Source organism: Varanus komodoensis, unplaced genomic scaffold (assembly GCF_004798865.1).
Source record: "Varanus komodoensis strain SLA01 unplaced genomic scaffold, ASM479886v1 scaffold14_1, whole genome shotgun sequence".
Lineage (NCBI taxonomy): Eukaryota > Metazoa > Chordata > Lepidosauria > Squamata > Varanidae > Varanus > Varanus komodoensis.
Genome location: NW_025335438.1, coordinates 7,649,098 through 7,672,298, shown reverse-complemented (window position 1 = coordinate 7,672,298; position 23,201 = coordinate 7,649,098). Strand labels below are relative to the sequence as shown.

Below are 23,201 nucleotides of genomic sequence, written 5' to 3'. Positions count from 1 at the left end.
AATTGTTTTTGTTGCTATGTTGATGTCATACTGTTTTTGCTAGTATTATTACCAGTGATATTAATGTTTGAATAAAAACTATCGTTACAGTGAAGACCTATTCTTGGAAATGACAGCACAGATGCAACAAGACATGATTAATACAATCTTTAGTGGTTAAACAGTTTCATAAATGTGGCCCTATTCATGATGTTTCATTGTGAGTTACCTGCTTGACTTTCTCAGGAGTCCTCTTTCTGTTTCTAGGTATTTCTGTTCTGTTGTTTTTAGTGGAGGGCAAGTGATGGCCTCTTGTTAAGTCATCTCTGACAATTTGTCTCTGTGAAAACCATTGCTATACATGAGCTCTGGGGCTTGCCTTTAATTCAGGAATTGGAGCCTTGCTAATCTGAATGTGTTGGATAAAAATGGAGTACTCATAACACTGAGAAATAGAGAAAGTGAGAATGGATAGGAGACATTGGTCAGAGCATGAAAACCATCCCTTGCTTATATTAAGATTCCATTCTTAATTATGTCAGTTAGCAATATTTGAAGTCTTTCATATAATACCCTGGAAAGATACTACAATAAAGCAAACTAGTGATACGAAGACATATTGAAATTTACTGGTCATTTCTATTTTTTTAAATAAGTTTTATTTGAAATTATAATCCTAAAAAACAACTACAAACAACATCCATCATCAAAAACATCGAGCCCGCTGGGTCAGCCCCCACACCCTTCTTTTTCCATTTATGATAACTTAAAAACATATTTAAATCTATGCCAAGTCCCATTTCTCCAGCCAGTAATAAAAAGAGTCCCAAGTTTGATAGAAGTCAGTATCTTCCTTCTCCTTCAATTATAAAGTCAATCTATCCATTTCTGCACAGTCCAGGATCTTTTTTAGAATCAGTTCATCGGTGGGTAATTCCTCACTTTTCCAGTGTTGAGCGAGTGCAATCCTCGCCGCAGTGATTACATGTAAAATCAAATACATTTCTTGTTTACTAATGTCCTCCGGTATAATGCCTAATAAAAAAACTTCAGGTTTAAAAGCTAAGGATTTTTGTAACATTTCCTCAAGCCATTTATGTATGTTAATCGAATACTTTTTCACATTATCACAAGTCTACCACATATGATAAAAAGTACCCACTTTATGTTTACATTTCCAACATCTATTTGACATATTTGGAAACATCTTGGCTAATAGACTTGGTGACAAATACCATCTATAGAACATTTTATATAAATTTTCTTTATATGAAGTTGCTAATGTTACCTTAATATTTCTCTCCCGTAGTTTTTGCCACTTTTCTAGTTCAACATGATACCCGAAGTTTTGTGCCCATGTATCATAGTTTCCTTAACCTGTTCCCCTTCCATTTTCCTGTCAAGTAAAAAATTATATAATCTTTTAATCATTTTCTCATCTGTTTTAAGCATCACTTGATCAAACGCTGTTAAGTCTCTGTAAAACCCCCATGCTTTACGATCTTTAGCATATCTCGATTGCATCTGCACCTTATACCACCAGGAGATATTAAGTCCCTGTTCTTGTATTTCTTGATCTAGTTTCAGACCACCATCCTTATCCAAAATATCGTCATATCTTATAATCCCTTCAAAATTCAATACATTTGGATATACAAAAGCTTCCATGAGTGAAAGCCATCTTGGTACTTTATTATACATTTTTAACTTTAGCTTTTCCCACACTGACATTAATGATCTTCTGATAAAATGACTCAGAAAAGACCCATGTGACTTAGCTTTCTCATACCACATATAAGCATGCCAACCCATCTGCAAGTCATGACCTTCAAGATACAAGATTCTCTTATTTTGCAAAGTTATCCATTCTTTTAGCCAGGTTAAGACAGACGCTTGATAGTACAACATCCAATCAGGAAGACCAAAACCTCCATTCTTTTTAGCTTCCTGAAGCATTTTTAATTTAATCCTTGGTTTCTTTTTTCTCCAGATAAATCTCAAAATTTGAAAGTTTAGGTCATCAAAGATTTTTTTTATCAATTTTTACAGGAATCATTTGGAACAAAAACAAAAGTTTAGGTAATATATTCATTTTAACCAGTACTATTCTTCCCATCAAAGATAATTGTAAATTGGCCCATTTTTCCAAATCATCTTTAACATCCTTCAATAGTTTATCATAATTATCTTCTTTCAAAGTAGAACATTTGGTTGTAAGATAGATTCCCAAATATTTAACCCTTTTAACAATCTGCAAATCTACTTGTTCCTGGAGTCTTTCTTTTTTGGTCTGATGTAAAGTTAACCGTTTTGTTTTTTCTCTATTTATTTTCATTCCCATTACCTCACCGTATTCTTCAATCCGTTGTAAAACTTTAGGCATTGTTACAAAGGGTTCCTCGATTATGAAGACCAAATCATCTGCGAATGCTTGCAATTTATAACTTTCATCCCTAATTCTAGTACCTTTAATGTCCTCGTCATCCCTGATACTTCTATTCAATACCTCTACGATCAAAATAAACAACGGGTGACAACGGACATCCTTGTCTTGTGCCCTTTTGGATCTCTATAGGGTTTGAAAGTTCTCCATTAATTAGAATCCTGGCCGACTGTTTTTGATAAATGCATGATATCGCATTCATAAATTTTTCACCAAACTCCATTTGAGTCATCTGTTGCTTCATAAATTGCCAATTAACATTATCAAAGGCTTTTTGAGCATCCATGAACAATTAAAGCCATTGGTTTTTCAGTATGTGTCTCATAATATTCTAAGATGTCCAAGATAGTTCTCAGGTTATTCTTCATTCGTCTTTTAGGCAAAAAGCCATTTTGATCTGGATGAATAAGTCTATTAAGAATTTCTTCAGTCTTTCTGCCAGTATAGAGGCAAAAATTTTGTAATCCACATTTAGTAACAATATAGGTCTGTAGTTTTGAATCTGTGTTACATCCATATCTTCTTTCGGTATTAATGTGATATTTGCCTCTGCCGAAGTAGTTGGTATTTTAGCATTTAACAATGCTTCATTACATATACCTTTTAAGAATGTAGCAAAGATTGCCTCAAAGGATTTATAAAACTCAGCTGGCAGTCCATCCAGGCCAGGAGTTTTATCATTCTTCTGTCGCTTAATTGCCTCTACTACTTCCGTAATTGTTACTTCTTGATTCAGTAATTTTTGATATTTTTCTGGTAGTTTTGGTAAATCTCCCTTTCGAATGTATTCTTTAACTTTCCCGATTGAAATCTCCTCCTTCTGATATAACTTCGTGAAAAAATCTTCCTCTATTTTCTGAATTTGTGCACCTTGTACATGTAGTCGTCCTTCTCCATCTTTCAGTTTCACAATCAATCTCTTCCCTTTTTCTTTCTTTACTTTATATGCTAACCATCTCCCCGGTTTATTAGCATTTTCAAAGAAGTTCTGTTTGGTCAACTTCATTTGTTTAGTAAGTTCATTTGTGTCCAAGAGATTTAATTTGTGCTTTAAAATATTCATTTGGGATTTAAGCCTTTTTTTTTATGGCTGTTCCTGCAACCCTTGTTCCCGTTTCATCAACTCCTCTAGTATTACTGTTCGCTCTTGTTTTTCCTTTTTATTTATTTGCGCTGAGTATGCTATTATGACTCCCCTGGCATAGGCTTTAGCTGTATTCCAGACATTCTGTAAGGAAGTTTCTTCTATTTTGTTTATTTGAAAAAATACTTGCATTTCTTTATTTATCTTTTCTGTAAATTTTTTATCTTTTAACAACACTTAAAATTTTCTTACTTCTTAAAGTTATCCATTCTTTTAGCCATGTTAAAACAGAAGCTTGATAATACAACATCCATTCAGGGAGACCAAAACCCCCATTCTCTTTAGCTTCCTGAAGTATTTTTAATTTAACCCTTGGTTTCTTCTTTCTCCATATAAATCTTGAAATTTGAAAATTTAAATCATCAAAAAAATTTCTATCAATTTTTATGAGAATCATTTGAAATAAAAACAAAAGCTTTGGTAATATATTAATTTTAACAAGTGCTATGCTTCCCATCAAAGATAATTGCAAATTAGCCCATTTTTCCAGGTCAATATCCTTCAATAGTGTATCATAATTGTCTTTTTTCACAGTAGTACACTTAGCTGTAAGACAAATTCCCAAATACTTAACCTTTTTGACAATTTGCAAATCTACTTGTTCCTGCAAGGTTTTTCTCTGATCTTGTGTAAAATTTTTAACTAACAGTTTCATCTTTTCTCTATTTTCATCCCCGTAACCTTGCCATATCCTTCAATCCTTTGTAGGAGTTTAGGCATTGTTGCAAAGGGTTCCTCCGTTACGAAAACCAGGTCATCTGCAAATGCTTGCAATTTGTAGCTTTCATCTCTGATTCTGGTACCTTTAATGTCTGCATCATCCCTGATATTTCTATTCAACATTTCTAAAATCAGTATAAACAACAGAGGTGATAACGGGCATCCTTGTCTTGTCTTTTGTATCTCTATAATCTTTGTAAATTCTCCATTAATTATAATCCTAGCCGAGTGCTTTTGATAAATGCTTGATATCGCATTAACAAGCTTTTCACCAAACTCCATTTAAGCCATCTGTTGCTTCATAAATTTCCAGTTGACATTATCAAAGGCTTTCTGAGCATCCTTAAATAATAAAGCCATTGGTTTTCCCATATGTATCTCATAATATTCTAGGTTCTTCGTTGTGGCCTCTGTGCATCACACATATGGGTTCTGCACCTGTGCAGTGCCTTTGGCCGGAAGATTAACAGCTAATGGTTTGGCAGGAAACTCCACTCCCCCTCCCCACTAGTATATAAGGAGCGGAGTGTCTGCCATTTTCCAGTCTTTGCGACCGCTGTTCATTGTGCCTCGTGCCGCTTCGCTCTCGCTTAGATCATGCCTCATGCTCTCTTGTTCGAATCTTTTTCTCTTGTTCCTTCCAAGTTAGTATTCCTTCCTTACCTTAACGTATTACTCCAGTTATTTGCTTCATTTTTTGCTTTTTTCTCAATCCTATAAAAAAAAATCAACAAAAATATTATCTATTCCCGCTTTACTACCTCCTTTTCTTCTTTTTCTGTGATGGCTCAACGAGCGGCGTTCCACAAATGCAGAGTGTGTGGCTCTAAAATGCCCGCTGCGGACCCGCATGACCTGTGCCTCCTCTGTTTAGGGGAGGGCCACAGGACGGACAAGTGTGTCCATTGCCTGGCCTTCTCGAAACAGGCCAGGAAGAACAGGAAGAACCATTTACGGAAACTCCTGTGGGACCAGGCCCTCCTACAATCCGACCGGCTGGTGGCTAAGCCCGCTACAACTTCGGCCCCACCAGACCGCCGCCCGGCCTCTACTGAACCACCAAACCATCCAGCCCCTTCCTCTACTGCTCTGCCCTTATGCCCTTCAGGCGAGGGTGTTTCTGCCATCGGGGAGCAGCCTGTTTCTCCGCCCAAGGAACAGAAGGAAAAGAGGAAGCACCCTCAGAAATGCCCTCAGAGTAGATCCTCCATTTTAATTGAATTTTCACAAGGAGAAGGTAGTATTAAGAATGAATCCATCTTTTCTCCCAAAGGTGGCTACCTCTTTCCACATGGATCAGGAAATTATCTTGCCTGCATTTTTTCCGGCTCCTTCGAATCCAGTCGAGACGTCTCTGCATATGCTAGTTGTTCGTCGTTGCCTAGCTTTTTACAGATCAAGAACTGAGTCTTTTCGTCACTCTAATAGACTCTTCATTAAATATTCGGAACAAAACCGAGGCTTCCCAGTTACTCCTCAGAGACTATCTAAATGGATAGTTAACACTATTACTCTGTCTTACCAGTTAGCCAAGATAGACTTACCGACAACCCCAAGGGGCCACTCCACTAGGGCTGTAGCTGCCTCTTCAGCCTTTGCGTCAGGAGTCCCGATCAAGGATGTCTGCACCTAGGCTACTCCATGTACTTTTGCAAGACATTATAGATTGGATGTTCGTGCTAGACAGGACTGTTCTTTCGGCAGAGCTGTTCTTTCATCTATTCTTCGTTGATGACACCTCCCACCACCATTTCGGGTAAGCTTGTTATTCTACCCATGTGTGTGATGCACAGAGGCCACGATGAAGAAGAGCAGGTTGCTTACCTGTAACTGATGTTCTTCGAATGGCCATCTCTGCAGTCACACAACCCACCCACCGGCCCCACTTGGTGTCATGGGTGGTCTGACTTTTTTTTTCGGTACCGAGCTATTTTTTCTGCTTGTTGTACCACCGAGAGGTTTTGTTTTATTCCATACTGACAAAATTTTTTCCTGCTACTTTAGTTCTTTTACAACTTTTTTTTAGGGAGTGAACATCCAGTCTGTCAAAGACCGGAAAATGGTGCACACTCCGCTCCTTATATGCTACTAGTGGGGAGGGGGAGCGGAGTTTCCCGCCAAACCGCTAGCTGTTAATCTTCTGGCCAAAGGCACTGTGCAGGCGCAGAACCCATATGTGTGACTGCACAGACGGCCACTCGAAGAACATCAGCTACAGGTAAGCAACCTGCTCATATCCAAGATAGTTCTCAAATTATTCCTCATTTGTCTTTTAGGCAAAAAACCATTTTGGTCTGAATGAATAAAGTCTGTTAAAAACTTCTTTAATCTTTCTGCCATTATGGAGGCAAAAATTTTGTAATTCACATTTAATAATGATATAGGTCTCTAATTTTGAATGCGTTAAGTCCGTATCTTCTTTCAGTATTAATGTAATATTTGCCTCTGTCCAAGTATTTGGTATTTTAGCATTTAACAGTGCTGCATTACATATATCTTTATTTACTGGTCATCTCTAGATGATTTGTAGTTGGTAAGGGTTTCTGGCATCAAATAGCATCAGTTAGAAACAAATTGTCCCCAAGTTAAACTGCTGAAAAAGAACACTTAGAAAAACTAGGAGTGAGTTTTTGTGGGAAAGGACTTGTAAACTTGGTTTTGGGGAGGGTCATGGGTTTTGTAATTCTTAATGTATGTGTGTGTCATTTCCCCCTGCCACCACTGCCAGTATTTTGCACTGTCTGGCTTGTGGACCTAAATGTTCTAATAAAAAAAGCAAAATAGAATTGTTGATGTTTTCGCTACTGCTGCTGCTCTGTTGCAAATATTTTCTTAAAAAAAAATCAGAAGTCTGCCCTCTCATGCAGTAGACAGTACTTGGCTAGATGGTTTGAAATAAGAGCTCCTTAAGGTGTTAGACAACATCCACAGTAAAACCTGCATTACATCTTGAAACCAGAAGAAGCACACAAAGTTGGATGGCTATGCTAATCCTAGCATCAGCTGGGTGCTCCGTATAGGTATCAATGTTTATTTGAAACATAAATCTTGTCCAATGTTCGCACTCTCATTTGTATAAGATTATTTCCCTCAAATGATTTATTAGAGAATCCAGTAAAGTGTTGCTGACATGATTGTAGTGGCATCGGCCTTCATAGTGTAGGACTCAAACTGGGTCCTGTCTTGGTGGGCTAGCCCAAAAAACATGACAAGAATGTGAGCACCCAAATTGTTCCTTTATTCTGCAGAATGTCATCAGCAACTGGAAAATGACAAAATGCCCCCAGGCACAGGGAGCACTCTCTTTTTGTACTCCAGCAGCTAGAGCATGTGAGTGAGAGGTTCTTTCTAATTGGTTACATTACAACTTCAACTTTCTCAGGGGCAATTAATTACAATACACATTCTATTGGTTACAAAGTATTCATCATACAGTGCCACAGGATATACAAAATAGTTACCCATTAACAGACCACTTCACTATCATGCCTGCTGGTCAAGTACTTTCATTCCTTTGTTCCTTTGATTCCTAACATATCCCTACATGTCTCACAATAGCCTTTTCAATTAAAAAAAAGTGGATGACATTTCTGTTGTGTGTTTAGTTTAATCCTTCTAAATGTTACCCCTGTTAAATAACAGAAAACAACTATTGTAGCAATGTAAGTAAAAAAGCTGGAAGTATTATACATTATAGGTTCTTTCATGCATAAGAAGCCATCAAGGTCAAATATCTCATTAGACTTCAATATGAGTTGGCATAGTTGGCATATGGCTATCTCATATATAGAGTATTGATTGTCAGTGTGATGTAGTGGTTAGAATGTTAGCTTGGGACTTGTGAGATCTAGATTCTAGTCCCTGCTTGGCCATGAGGTTCATTGGGTAGTCACTAATTCTCAGACTAGCCTCTCATGATGTTGTTGTGAGGATAAAAAAGGAAAAACAAAACAAAACCTGTCTTGGGTTTCTTGCAAAAAGGGAGGGCAAGTATAAGTGCAATAATCAATAAATAAAGCCTTTTCTGAACTCCCTTCCTTTAAAAAGCTTGTGTTAAAGGCTGTGGAACACTCTGAAAAAGTATGGGACATGCTATTTAGGCCTGAAGTAGGTATGGGGGATCACTGCAAGTTGGATGTCCTGCCTTGTGCAAGAGGAAGTTGTGTCTACCCTTGGATACAACCCATAGTCTGTCATTCTGTATCATGGGGTGAAGAATGTAGATTGCTACAGATTTGCATATATGAAAACTACTTGGTAATTCTACCTATTTCCCTTGCCTCCCTTTAGCTTGTATTCACATTTTAAGCCAATGAGAAGTAACAGCAGGTTGAACACAACTGATTACATTCTAGAAATGTGGCAATCTATAGTCCGGCATTCATGGGTGAGAATATGAAATGAAAGGTACAGTGGGCATTCTCTGGATGTCAGCAGAATTCAAATCTCTTTGTTAGGGCCATGGCAGTTAGAGTAAAGCTCTTAGAGGCCTTACTAAACCATTGGGATAGTTCATTTCAGCTAAATAGTTCTACTATTTAGAACTAATAAATAGTTCTAAATAGCTAAATAAATAAATAAATAAATAAAATACTTTTCAGACTAGATTTTCTGGTTTTAAAAAATGGTTTCTGAAACATTGCTAGAGAATACTAAAATACAGTGCAAATAGTAACACACTTGCTTGTTTTCTCTCACATGCACATGCCTATTCACACTTCTAGTTTATTTTGTCCTTATTCGCTATGTTTGGGTGTACATTTGGCACACACACACATATATCCTCTATTTTTAATGGCATTTTCCTTCACATTTTGGCATCATTTTGGAAGAACTCAAGAGCCAAAGTTAAGTAAGTAAAGAGTTTAAAAAGGCTGGATTTAGGAAAAATTTATATCTGAAAGGAAGCTTTCTCATAGTCCCCATTTCTTTTGGGGGACTATGTTCTACATGGACGCAGTCTGCAGTCTTGTACTTACATAGCTGGGAGTAAGCCCTACTGAACACAGTGAGACTTAACTCTAGGTAAACCTGCATAGGATTGTGCTGTACATTATGTAACTGTTACCATCTATTCCCCTTTAAACTTGTTTCATGTAATGTTGCCTGTTGAGTCACTTCAGAATAGAATCATATGTTGGGTGCCAATTCATGCAATAATTTGGAAGTATTTCTATATTTCAAGAAGCCAATAATGTGGGAATCCCAGACAGCCAGATTAGCTCCCCCGGCTTTGGACAGACCTTCTCATATAGTTGCAGTATTAAGCACTAGCAGCAGATTTGTAAATCATATTTAACTTGGTAACATTGAAAACACTGAACTGTCATTTTCCCACACTTCAATATTTTTTCATTCATACTACATATTTGTGAGTAAGCATTGCACAGCATCCAACACTGTCATTCTTCAAAATCAAACAACACTAGAAGAGCATCACCAAATCTTTTTGTTACACAAGCATAGCATGAAACGAACTGCAAAACTTGCATTAGCAAAATAGCACCATTGGATATTGTTCCTTGTCATTAAGACCTAATTCATTCCAAAAAATTTGTATTTCCCAAATTATCCAATATTTGTTAGAAAATTTGTAAAGCCCTGGAGGGGATAAGCACATTTCTCCAAATATTAGCTTGCATAATTTTATTTATTTATTTATTAAAACATTTTTATGCCGCCCCATTCGCCGAAGCCTCGGGGCTGCTTACAACAATAAGTTAAAAAATAATTATAACATTAAATTAAAAAATATAAACATTAAGTTAAAAATACAAAAATACCAATATAAAATAAGCTGCCCTGGCCAGATAAAATCCAATAATATTAACAATTAAAATGCCGCTTAAATAAAAAGGTCTTCGCCTGGCGCCGAAAAACAAATAACGATGGCGCCAGGGGACCTCTCTGGGGAGCGCATTCCATAACTTAGGCGCCACCGCAGAGAAAGCGCAGAGCCATAGTCCCCCAGCACCACCTTCTGGAACCGGCCATTGAGATAGGAGCAGAACTACTGCAAAGCAGCCCATGGTCCAAGTTCCTGACAGGCACTCCTAGCATTCATGGGGATCTGATCACTGCAGACAGCACATGGTGCACACACTTAAAGCACCATTCTTTTGCACTGCAGCTACTGCCACCGACATTAGCAGGAGGAGCAGATTTGTTGCCATAAATGACACCTGGTGCATGTGCTTGTAGTGATTTTCTTTCCCACCCACTACAGCAGCAGCCTGGAAGAGCAGCACCATGTGCATGCCAGGTGCCTTTTGCAATAACCAACTTCTTTCTGCCTGCTGCTGCTGCTGGCGGCAGCAGTGCAAGTGTGCATGCCAGGTGTCAGTCATGGTGACCAACCTTCTTTCCCAGCCACTACTTCCCATAGTAACAGGTGGGGAAGGTTGATGGTCGTGCAGCTGAAGGTCAGCAAGCATTTCTGAACTTCTCAGCTTGGCTCATTTGCAGAACTGGAACAAGCATGAAAAGAAGTCTTCAGATACTGGAGGGATGGTTTCCAAAAAGGTTCATCCCAGTAGCTGCTTGCCATACAGCTATGGAAGCCCACTCTGACCTTTCTCTCATTTCATCCCCTTCGGATAAAAAACTGAAATGTCTGCAAAGCATGTAATCGTAAGTGTTGTCTCAACCTAGCATGTGTATGGGATAAGTTATGGGAAATTTAATTGCAGCTAGCATGAAAAAAGCCAAGAATATTTTAATTGACCAATGTCCACTAGTGTGTCTGCTGTCAGTTCCCTGGAAAACTCATAGCAGTCTTCAAGCAAGAGGCAATTTTCTATGGCACATGAAAACAGGCCTTCTAATAAGGTTCTACATTAACAGACTGGTGTAAGTTAGCAGCCTAGCAGGAAATAATTAGTGTATTACTTTGGACTGGTGCTAAATTAATATCAAGAGCCCAGCTGTTAAGTTTTTAAGGAGTGGTTCATTGCAGCTGGTCATTTGCCCAATTACCTAGTGGTTTTGCTCTTAGTCTTAGAAATCAACTATGGAAAAAAGGATCAGAAAAACCTGACTTCACCAATGGACAAATGTGAAATGGTAAATCTTTATATGTAAAGGATAAGAGTGTGAACTATAGTTGATGCAGGAAATATTCTTTCTGGGAGTACATGTGGAGGCCATCAGTTAATGGCTTACTGTGTCAAGAAATTATTGTTTGACCTGACCTGGTATCATTTATTTGCAAAAACTTTTCACTTTTGTGCTCATTTTAATTGAAATAAATAATGTTAACTCCATTGTTATGGTGTCTGTCCTTCTGTGAAATACAAGTTTCTTATACACCCCTTCAAAAATTTTCCCATTCCCTCATCTCAGCCTCCTTGCCTACCATTCTTTTACTGTTATCTCTCTGCCACTTTGACTTTTTATTTCCTTTCCTGCCAAATTCTCTAGAATAGATGTACACATGACCTGTTACAAATAATTGTAGGCATCTGGCAACTAAAGGATGCTACTCAATCTCATCTCAGGAGAAACCTGTGCTATTGCTCCTTTTGAAAGCTGCAAGTCTTCCTCCAAGGTTAAGGCCATAGATGGAGCCATACTCCTTACAGTGCTGAGAAGTGGAAGGTCATTGAACTTGATCCTGTAACCTCTTTCCGCAGTAGATGGGAAACAATAACATTCAATGTCTGAGTCCTATGTGGAAAGGAAAGAGAAATATGTCCATCATACAAAAAAGGGGAAGAAGAGAGGCCAGCCCAATGAGATAATTCTTATTGCCACCTGTCAGATTCTGAACATTTACACCCCTGGCAGTACTTACTGGGGCTGTTCCTGTGCCTGGAATGCTGGCACAATTGGTTTGTTTGGGCCTAAGATGGGAATGGTGGTTTGCTGGTCCTGAATTACTAACAGGGTCCTGAATTTGCTGGTCCTGAATTACTAGCAACAGCTGTTAAGATTCCATTCTCTTCATGTTAGGCCTATTTCATTCCTTTTGGATAGAGTCCATCTTCTGATCTGTCTTCATGTTGAAAAGCCCTCTCCATCAAATGGCAGGGCTTCAGTTCAGGAGTGGGCCTCCTGAAACAGATCAGATGAGCATAGTCAAGTGTGCCTCTATAACACCACTGTACTAATCAGAGGCTTCATGCTGCAGTTCACCTGATGTCTGGCAGTGTTGATTTGTAGACTGGAGAGGCACATGGCTCCTGTCTAGAACACCCTGGCAAGCTCGCTTTGGTCCTCCATCAAGTAGTGACAAAGGGAGTCAGTCTACCAGAGGAAAGTTGGAAGTGAGCCTTGGTTGCCTAGTAATACATTGTAGTCCCAGAACAGAAAAGGTGTAAATGTGCCTCCCCATCAAGTCTAGGCAGTGTTCTCTCTGTTGGCAGAGAGTGTTCACACTGTTAACTCCCATGGACCAACTCCACAATGGCAGATGCTGGAATAGGAAGGCCACATTCTTTTCCTGAATTCTATATGTGTTTGCCAGGCACTTTGACATTGGTGTCATAGTTGAGGCAGCCTTCCATGACTGCTGCACTGTTTGAAGAAGCTTTGGCAGAAATGGCATCACCACTTGCATTCACATGGATTACATAGAAGACTATTATCCTCTCCACCTGCAGTTGGGTAGACCATTCCCAGAAATTGGATCTTTCTCAAGATCTTTTCAGATAACTGACTGATACCTACTGATGAATAGGCAGGGTTCCCACAGTCCTGTCTGGAGAGAAGGTAGATGACCAGTGAGTAAGTGCTTGACTCTTACTCAGAAGTAATCTTTAACATTTGATGGAAGACGAGGCAGGAGATGATGACTGGCATAGTGACATGGCAAAGGATGTGGCACACTCCAAGTGTTTCTGAAGATCTGTATGTCAAGAAGGAAGCTCTTGCAGGTTTGGGGGCAGAGATGGCAGTCTTTGGAATTAAGAGTTCTAATAGAGATGGCCTCATCTTCCACAGTGAGGTTCAGGATAGAAATCCTCTCAGTACTGAGGACTGTAGAAGGCTTTGGAGTGACAAAGATACCTCCATGGGCCATAATACACTTGGTACAGAGGAGGGACAGACCATTCTGAACACCTGTCCCAGTCAGAGAGGAGAGAACAGGAGTGATTGCTGTGGCAATTGGATCTGAGGGAGGTTGGTTCCTGGTGTGGTGCCAAAACTTCAGAAGGGGGCTGAGCAGTTGGAGATATGTCTCAGATCTCCCCTTCCAATAATGAGGCAACCAAGATGGGTTCTGGTCTCAGTTCCAGCAGTTCTGGCTCCAGGATGTTTGGCACTGAATTCCCACTCTGATCTGAATCGGAACGGTCTCTGGAATGCTGCTTATAGCCTTTCACTTTCACAGCTTCCACCAACTTTGCCATCTTGGCTTTTTTAGCCACCTTCATGGCCTTTGAGATCTTCAAAGACCTTTATGGTTTGCATCTTAGTTGCTAGTTATGGAAACAGTGAAAATATAGTTTCTTTCTGCAGTAGCCCAACCACCATTGTCAACCCTTCACCTTAACAGAGTGAGCTATGTTGTGTTTGAGAGTTGGCACTGCTAATTAGCCTGCCTCTGAGATTCAAAAGTAATTTTTCTTGACTATTTATACTTGAGGTGGCCAAGTGGCCTACTTTACAGGGGATATTTCTCTGTTTGAATGGGTGTCAGAAGACATTTTTCTATTTAAATGAGTGTTCTATTTGAGGAACTTGTCTAGGGGGATCTGCTTTAAAAAAAGAACAACCTTAAGACAGTGGAGGAGGGGTGTTGAAGTTATCCATCTGCATTTAGCACCTGGACAGAAGAATAAGCAGGGGAAAGGGTTTCTGTTGTAATTGTTGATAAATCTGGATTCATACTTATGAATTAACACAGATTAATTTTATGTAAACCAGTGTCTTCTCTTTGGCAATGTCTTTCCTCTTCTTTGGTGTTCTTTAAGCAGTTGCCTTAGATCTGAAATTTCTCTGGGTCTTGGACATGTCACACCAAGAGGCAAGGTTTCTAAGGGCTACCATGTCCATCCTCAAGGTATTTTGGGTCTTGGAATGGCACTATATACAGGTCTTAGTCAGCCTGGGGAGGGGAAAATAATGATCTATGAGCTGACAAAGAGCTACAGACAAGAAAAAAAAGTAATGAGGGAGGCAGAGAAAGAGGAAAGACACATTGCCCTGTTTCTGTTAAATAATTTCACATGTGCTGATATTTGGTTTGCACTGACACTGCAATTTGTAGCTCCTAAAGAAGGCCAAATTTTAACCCTAAATGTGTCAATGGTGTATTGTAGGAGCCAAAGTCAGCCCATTGTTGATTTGATAGCATTCCTTGAGGGGTGAAATTTAATTTACTAATGAACTTCATTTTGGATCCTATTTGCAGCATTCAAGGTAGTGTGTCAGTGTTTGGACTGATGTCCCTGCCACATGCCATTCTCACATGTTCCATCAGTCCAAGTGTGTGGATAGGTTGCTTAGAGACATCCAATATGGCTATATTTAACCCGTATTAAATGTTGTACCTAATCGCCTTGCGCCTGCTTCTCAAATTACTGTTTGGTTGGCTCTGGGAGGGCTCATTATGCTATTTGTCTCTTGGCTTCACTGAGAGTGAAGAAAAAGAGACTGGGGGAGGGGTGGATGAGCATACCCCAAAAAATAGGCTAAAAATAGACCAGCCCTTGTCAAGAGCAGGTTTCTTTCAAGAGAGTGCCACTGCTTGCATTGAAAGCAGGCAAGAGCTGGGATGGTGAGAGACCTGAACCTCCATTTCAGATTTTCTCATTCAGCCAAGAATTTGGGAGTGACTTGCGGTTCGAAAGCATGCAAATGCAAGTAGATAAAAAGGTACCGCTTCAGTGGGAAAGTAACAGCATTCCGTGCACTTCAGTGTTTAGTCATGCTGGCTACATGACCATGGATACTGTCTGCTGACAAATGCTGGCTCCCTCAGCTAGGAAATGGAGATGAGCAGATGAGCACCACCCCCTAGAGTCAGACATGACTGAACTTTCATGTCATGGGAAAACCTTTACATTTTTTTACATTTTAAAGTCTGTATGGACTTGCACTTAACAAATGTTTAGAAACTACCACTACTTATCTGACTTTTCATTGTTTGGGTATGAATTTTTCCAGACAAGAAGGCTCCCAGCCAGGAGGGTTGCTGGACTTCATTGAAGGCAAAGCCAACCAATTAATGTAGCATATCAAATAAAGTAAACATTTCAGTTAATTTGCATGCTGTCCTAGATCATTGCAAATCTTCAAGTACAATTCATTTCCTGTCTCTCATTATCCCAACATTTTGCCTGGTGCCTCCATCACTGTTGCCTTTCTTCAGATGCAGTTAAGCTTAAAATAAAGGCTTCAGTTAGCATCAATTGAGTTAGCATCCACTGGAGAAGGAAATGGCAACCCACTCCAGTATCCTGGCCATGAAAACCCCATGGACAGGACCAAAAGACAAAAAGTTATGATGCCAGAAAATGAACCCCTCAGGTCAGAAGGTGTCCAATGTGCTACTGGGGAAGAGCAGAGGGCTAGTACTAGTAGCTCCAGAAAGAATGACGCTACTGGGTCAAAGCCGAAAGGACACTCAGTTGCAGATATATCTGGTGGTGAAAGGAATGTCTGATGCTGTAAAGACCAATACTGCATATGAATCTGGAATGTAAGGTCCATGAATCAAGGCAAGCTGGACATGGTCAAGCAAGAGATGACAAGACTGAACATCGACATCTTGGGAATCAGTGAACTAAAATGGAGAGGAATGGGTGAATTTAATTCAGATGACCATCAGGTATACTACTGTGGGAAAGAATCCCTCAGAAGAATGGAGTAGCCTTCATAGTCAACAAAAGAGTAGGAAAAGCAGGACTGGGATACAATCTCCAAAATGACAGAATGCTCTCAGTTCGAATCCAAGGCAAACCATTCAACATCACAGTAATCCAAGTCTATGCCCCAACCACTGGTGCTGAAGAGGCTGGAGTTGACCGGTTCCATGAAGGCCTACAACACCTTCTAGAAATAACACCAAAAAATGATGTCCTTGTCATCATGAGGAATTAGAATGCTAAAGAGAGCCAGTGTGGTGCAGTGGTTAAGAGCAGGGACTGGGACTCAGATGATCTGGGTTCTAGTCCCCGCTCAGCCATGGAGCCAACTGGGTGACTTTTGGCCAGTCACAGACTCTCAGCCCAACCTACTTCACAGGGTTGTTGTTGTGGGGATAAGATGGAGGAGGAGAATGATGTAAGCTGCCTTGAGTCCTTTGTAGGAAAAAGGCATGATATAAATCAATCAATCAAAAATCAATCAAAGTAGGAAACCAAAGGATAACTGAAATAACAGGGAAGTTTGGCCTTGGAGTACAAAATGAAGCAGGGCACAGGCTGGTAGAATTTTGTCAAGAGAATACGACGGTCATAGCAAACACTCTTTTCCAACAACCCAAGAGACGACTCTGTGCATGGACATCACCAGATGGTCAACACAGAAATCAGATTGACTATGTGCTCTGCAGCCTAAGATGGAGAAGCTCTATACAGTCAGTAAAAACTAGACCAGGAGCTGACTGTGGCTCAGATCATGAGCTTCTTGTTGCAAAATTTAGGCTTAAATTGAAGAAAGTAGGGAAAAGCACTGGACCACTCAGGTATGACCTAAATCATATCCCTGATGAATATACAGTAGAGGTGACAAATAGATTTAAGGAATTAGATCTGATAGACAGAGTGCCTGAAGAACTATGGACGGAGGTTCGCAACATTGTACAAGAGGCAGCAACTAAAACCATCCCAAAGAAATGCAAGAAAGCCAGATGTCTGAGGAAGTTTTACAAATAGCTGAGGAAAGAATAGAAGCAATAGGCAAGGGAGAAAGAGAAATATACACCCACTTGAATGCAAAATTCCAGAGAATAGCTAGAAGAAATAAGAATGCGTTCTTAAATGAACAGGACAAAGAAATAGAAGAAAATAATAGAATAGGAAAGACTAGAGATCTGTTCAAGAAAATTGGAGATATGGAGGGAACGTTTCATGCAAAGATGGGCATGATAAAGGACCAAAATGGCAGGGACCTAAGAGAGGCAGAAGAGATTGAGAAGAGGTGGCAAGATTACACAGGATAACTATACAAGAAAGACCTTAACATTCCTGAGAACCATAATGGGATGGTCGCTGACCTTGAGCCAGACATCCTGGAATGTGAAGTCAAATGGGCCTTAGGAAGACTGAGCAACAACAAAGCTAGTGGAGGAGACAGTATTCCAGCTGAGCTATTCAAAATTCTAAAAGATGAAGCAGTTATTAGTATGTGGCTAGTGGTATTATATATTTTAGACAGTAGATGGTAACAGACATAATTCTGACTGACTACTGTCCAGAGTTTCCTGTTACTTTTCTGTTCTTGTTTAGGAAAAACAGTAAAATTATTGTATGCTTCCTGACTGCTGCATCATCTGATCCTTACATGACATCAAATGTGCAATTCCTTTTCAGCTTCTCAGATTAACATGTATTTGGCCGTGCCCATATTTGTCATCCTCTTGCATGTGCTTCTAACATTCAGTTAACAGATCTGCTTTCATCTGAATTCTCTTAGGTACTGCTATGAGGATTATTAGCAATGACTGATGTGGAATCTACCTATGCAGATTTCATTGCTTCTGGAAGAACCGGGAGAAGGAATGCTCTTCATGATATCCTTGTGTCCTCTACGAGTGGGAATTCAAGTGAATTATCCCTGAAGTTATCAGAACTTGATATAAACAAAACTGGTAATTACTTAACTTTTTAACAGTTACAGAAAATTGTTAATAGCATAAATGTTTATGGTTCTAGGGCATCACTCATGCAAACACTGTGTTGACCTTTTGTGTTGACCATTTCTCTCTTTACCTGACTTATTTATGTGAATGCTTGTTTAATGTAGTCTGGTGAATTCATATCGCAGTAATAGACAAAAGTCAAAGACTGTGTCTGTGTCTATGATTATATCCACCTGTCAGCTGCTTGACAATTCATGTGTTTTTTTCATAGAGGTGAGTAGAGCGGGGAGGAGTGTTATGTGACTGGTGAGTTTTGGTTGACATGATGGATCACAACTTGCACAGGCCTAAACTAGAGCAAGCATCTCTATTCTTTAATATTTTTCAGTGCAGGGACATTCCTAGTTGTGGGCTCATGGGTTCCATTGTCAGTGGAAAGGCCTTTTTCCTGTTTATTTGTCCCTTTGCAAAAGGAATTGCAGCTGAAAAGGGATTCACTTCCTCCTCCTCACATGCTATAATACACCCACCCACCCCATCTTTCCCTGCACAGCAGTTAAGAAAGTACCCTTTCCATTGATTTGGGTTGTTCTGGGCCAAGATGCAAAATTATGTTATATTAGATTCTTTAGAGAAGTTACTCTTCTGGCTTTGTGTTCTGTGAATTCAAATAACCCTTAAATTATTTTAAAATTCTCATTCTCTCTCTCTCACATGCACACATGCGGATTTTACACTGATTTTTGTCCTTCAAGCCTTGCCCCTGGACATTTTAAGTTCCTAGCAAGATATTCATGAACCAATATTCAAATTTACTAGAAAGCAAAGTTACACTAATCTTTAGTAAAGTTTACAAACTTTTTCAAAAAGTGCATAACAGTTCAAACAAAGTAAACATGACATCACTTTACTAATGTAGAAAAATAAACTAGTTATATTACATAATTCCTTCATGAAGACTCTTCAGCTGTCACCAGCACTAGCCATTCCAGCAGGGCTGTGCAGAAAAATGAGAGAAAGAACAGGGCTATTTCATTAAGCCTGCTAAATGCCTGCTCTGTTAAACCTCATGACTGTGAGCCTACGGACAAGAACTGTCTTTTCTGATTGGCTATGTGTAAGCCACTCTGGGAGCCTTTTGGCTGAAGAGTGACATTAACATGCTTCAGATTAATTATGATGATCATGAACCATTCTGCTTAACTGTTTGACAGAGTTATCTGGCATGTGGGCCATGTGCCATGAGGCCATTGTACCCCAGGAGATCCTATAGTAGAGTTATTGGTCCAGCATAGCCATGCTGGCACTGAGACCATACTCCCCCTATGTCTTAAGAGTAGGACTTGCCCTCCCATGAAGCAGTGTAAAGTGCTCACCTCAAGTGGTAGATAGTTAAGCAGGTGAGAGAAATAGCGACCTGTTGGAAAACAGAACAGTTGGAGAACAGAATGTTCCTCACCACCAGGACACAGCCAGCTGCCTTATGAGTCAGGCCCTTGGTTCATCTATCTCAGTTTTGTCAACACTGACTGTTGCTGACTGCAGCAGCTTTCCAGGGTTTCAGGCATATGTTTTTCCAGAAATTTATCCAGAGATGCTAAGATTTGAAACTGGCATCTTCTGCAAGCAAAGCATGTGCTGTTCCATTGATCCATGGTCCTTTATCCTGCTTCCCACAAATGTGGTGAAAGATACCATCCCAGTACTGGTGTTGTTAGCAACATGAACTTGCCAGTCCTGATAGCTTCTTGAGCTGGGAAAACTGACTTAACCACAAAGTATCTATATAGAGCTGGTACAAGTAATGCTAAGTAGCTGGTCCTGTGATTGCGCCACCTAACCAGAAATTTCTTGGTTTAAGAAAAAATGTTTAGGAATTAGTTGTAATCATCTGTGCTTCCATAACTTGTAACTCTTTGTAACTTCCAAGAGTGAACACCTGATGAGTGGACAAATTGTGAGGGCAAAAGGATGTTCTTCGCCTGATGTGACACATTTTCTTGAATTTCATTTATTGTATCATTAGTTCCATCTTTTTCTTCATTCTTCAGAACAGTACTGAAAGAAGTGCAAGCATCACAGTTGTTTTCTTATTCAGTTCTCTCTCATTCTAAAATAATTCTAGAAGTTAGAAGAATAGGCTGGGTTGCTTCTAAGACTACAAATGACTTCCGTGTGTGAAAAGGCCTTGAGAAATATAACACCACAAACATTACTTCAAATGCAGTGCTTTTCAATAACATATGCAGGTACAGGAGGGGGTTGCAAATCAGGCCATCACCTGGGGTATGAAATGGGGAGGGCAAACAAATGACCCTCTGAAGGTGGCAGTATTTTTGGCTCTTCTCCCTTGCCTCTCTGGAAAGCTTAACTGGCTGCTTCCCTGTTGCAGGATATGACTTGGCAGAAAAGGGACTGGCCCAGCTTGCCAAAGAACTTGTGTGGCCCAAATACTTCATTTTGAGAGGTTCTTTCACAAAGCAAACCAGGCATTCTGGGTGAAGTTGTCTTGAAATAGCCTGTACTGTCATAACACAGGCAAGCACCAAGGCCATCTCACCCAGAATCAAGGAGGAGGACCTTCTCAGAGTGAGGCATTCTGGATGTGGTGGCGGGATGAGAAGGCAGGTGGCCACTGTGGAGTAAAGGAGGAGTGTGGCAGCAGCACTGGTGGGGAGAGAAGAGGAGTATGGAGAAAAAGAGGAAGAAGCCTGGCAACTGCTGCTTCCTGAAATATTGAAATACCACAAGATGGATGTGGAAATACATTCAAGTGTGAACCAGACCATGACATGAGTAAAAGCCTACCTATATATCACTGTTCTCACTTTCTGAGAAAGATGTTTGCTATGCCTACTGTTTGTATACCAGTAAACATTCATCATTGATTAGTAACTGTTGCACTTCTTCTACTGCCATCTTATTTTTCATGCTACATGACAGAAGCACAGAAATCAATTTCTATGTGACATCATCCCAAACTGCTGCCAGTAACATCTGTATCCAGCATAATAGCAAGAACCATGAGATCCAGAATGACACACTGGCGGGAGGGGCAGGCAATGACAAAGTTCTTTACCATCCAGTCATTGCCTCATAGTACAAACATCTGAGGCCTTCTGGATCATTTCTGCATTGCTTCAGAGAACAGAGTGCCTTTACAGCTTGTATCTCATTGTCCTCACAATAGCTCTTTAATTTGCACTACTCTGTGTAGGGTAGTGATTTGCCTAAAGGCAGACTAAGCCTCTTATCCACTCACCTTTAATGTTGTGGAATTTACAAACTTTGGTTGGATCAATTTGAACACACTTTCATTGCTGCTTATCTTCATTGTGTCTTGCAGAAGGAGAAGATGATGCACAGAGAAATCCCACTGAACAAACTGAGGAACCCCAGGGAGAAGCAACAAAACAAGAAAACTAATGTCCCACTTTGACCAACAGCAGCAGTTGTGGGATGTTTTCCAACTTCAAGAGCCTGCCAGGAAAAATTGTATTTTGTGAGCTAGCTGATTGAACAACAGCAGCAGCAAATAAAACAAAATTAAAAATGGATGTGTTTTGTTATTCAAACCGACAAAACCCAGCCCTAAAAAGGGGAAAGCAGGTGGTAGCCATAGACAGAACTTTCTCTACCTCTGTTAGCAATGGTTGAGACTTTGTTGCTGACTTTGCGAGACTCTTGACAGATGGATCTCATCACAAATCACCATTTGATGAAATGCCTGTAAGACATAGAAAAAACTAGGTTGTGTCCCAAGTGGCCTTCAACTCACCAGGGGCATGAATTGCATTGTTATGGCAATGGCTTCACTGAACCTCAGAGCTGTCTGGCTAGAGTGTTCACCTATTAGAATCACCTGTAAAGGAAGCACTGTTTGTTTTTTCAAGGAACTCTGCTTCTATGTTTTTTCAGCTCTGTTACTTACAATGTTTTATATTGTACAATTTAGAGTACACTGCCCCTTCTCAAAACACTTATGAAGGCAACTTCATTGACTGTGAATTTTTTCTACCACTTGTTTTGAAAGGGCTACAGTTCTTTTCTTCTTTTTGCATAATGTGGTGGTGTGTATTTGATAGACTCTAAAACTACTAAACAGATGGAATTGTAACCTAATTATTCATCAGCATTCTTTCACAGAAGAATATACAATATAACAAACACGTAGTTTGACATGTCTGGTGTTTTCTTAGTACAGTTAAGTCACTTTGCTTATAGTTGGTTGGAAATCCAAGATTCAAACAGAATACGTTCTTTAATCTTCTCCTTTAAGGAATTTAAAATGTAAGGTTTTTTTTAAAAAAATCTAGTGCAGAAGTTTTAGGAGTAAACTTATCAGTATAGCTTAAAAGCAGAAATGTTGCACTGGGGTTACATGAGAAACAGAAAAGCCCCAGAAAGATGGTCAATATTTGTTCTCTAAAATGACATGTATATTTATTGTAGTCTTTAGAACTGGGTTCTTAATTTTCAGTAGTCAAGGCTGGAGCAAAACAAAACAAAAAAAGTCTTGCTATGGCAATCAAGTGGACACCTATCACAGAGTTTTTGTTGTTTTATTCTAAGCCCAAATGTTTATTTTTCTTTATTAGTAAAGTGATGTCATGTTTACTTTGTTTGAAATGTTATGCACTTTTTAAAAAAAGTTTGTAAACTTTACTAAAGGATTAGTGTAACTTTGCTTTCTAGTAAATTTGAATATTGGTTAATGAATATCTTTATTGTTGTGGCCATGGCTGTTGTTTCTACAATATATACAGATTGTGGTGAGTTGTCACATATTATTTGTGTGTGTGAGAGAGAGAGATGTGTAAACTCTCTGATCAGTATTGAGTTCAGCAAGTAATATTAATAAATAACAAACCAGCAGTATGTTTATGGCTTATTAGCACAGTCTCCTCTGTGCATCTTTTGTTGTGTAGAAGCATCATTCCTTGATACTGTACCAGAAATCAGACATAGATCACTTATAATCAAAGTTTAGCTTTTGATGTGTACATTCTACTTAAAAATGTGGTTGCCATTCTACTCACCCATTTCACTTAGTTTTCCTCTTGTGGTATTGTTGCCTTTCCCACCACACATGAATGTAGAAAAATTCTTTCTGTGAATGTAGAAAAATAACATCTAATCCAGCCTTCCCAACCTGTTAGCCTCCAAAT

At 39.5% G+C, this 23,201-nt stretch overlaps 1 protein-coding gene across 2 annotated transcripts in view; it reads left to right on the top strand.

Moving 5' to 3' along the window:
• PKIA (cAMP-dependent protein kinase inhibitor alpha) overlaps positions 1–22,752 on the top strand; it is a 51,572-nt gene extending 28,820 nt beyond the window's left edge. For both annotated transcript variants that reach the window (XM_044424158.1, XM_044424157.1), the window contains 2 exons: positions 17,868–18,042; positions 21,380–22,752. In XM_044424158.1, coding sequence (XP_044280093.1) covers positions 17,892–18,042; positions 21,380–21,459 — 231 coding nt within the window. In that variant the 5' untranslated portion in view covers positions 17,868–17,891 and the 3' untranslated portion in view covers positions 21,460–22,752. The remainder of the gene's footprint in view (positions 1–17,867; positions 18,043–21,379) is intronic.
• Positions 22,753–23,201: the final 449 nt, after the last annotated feature.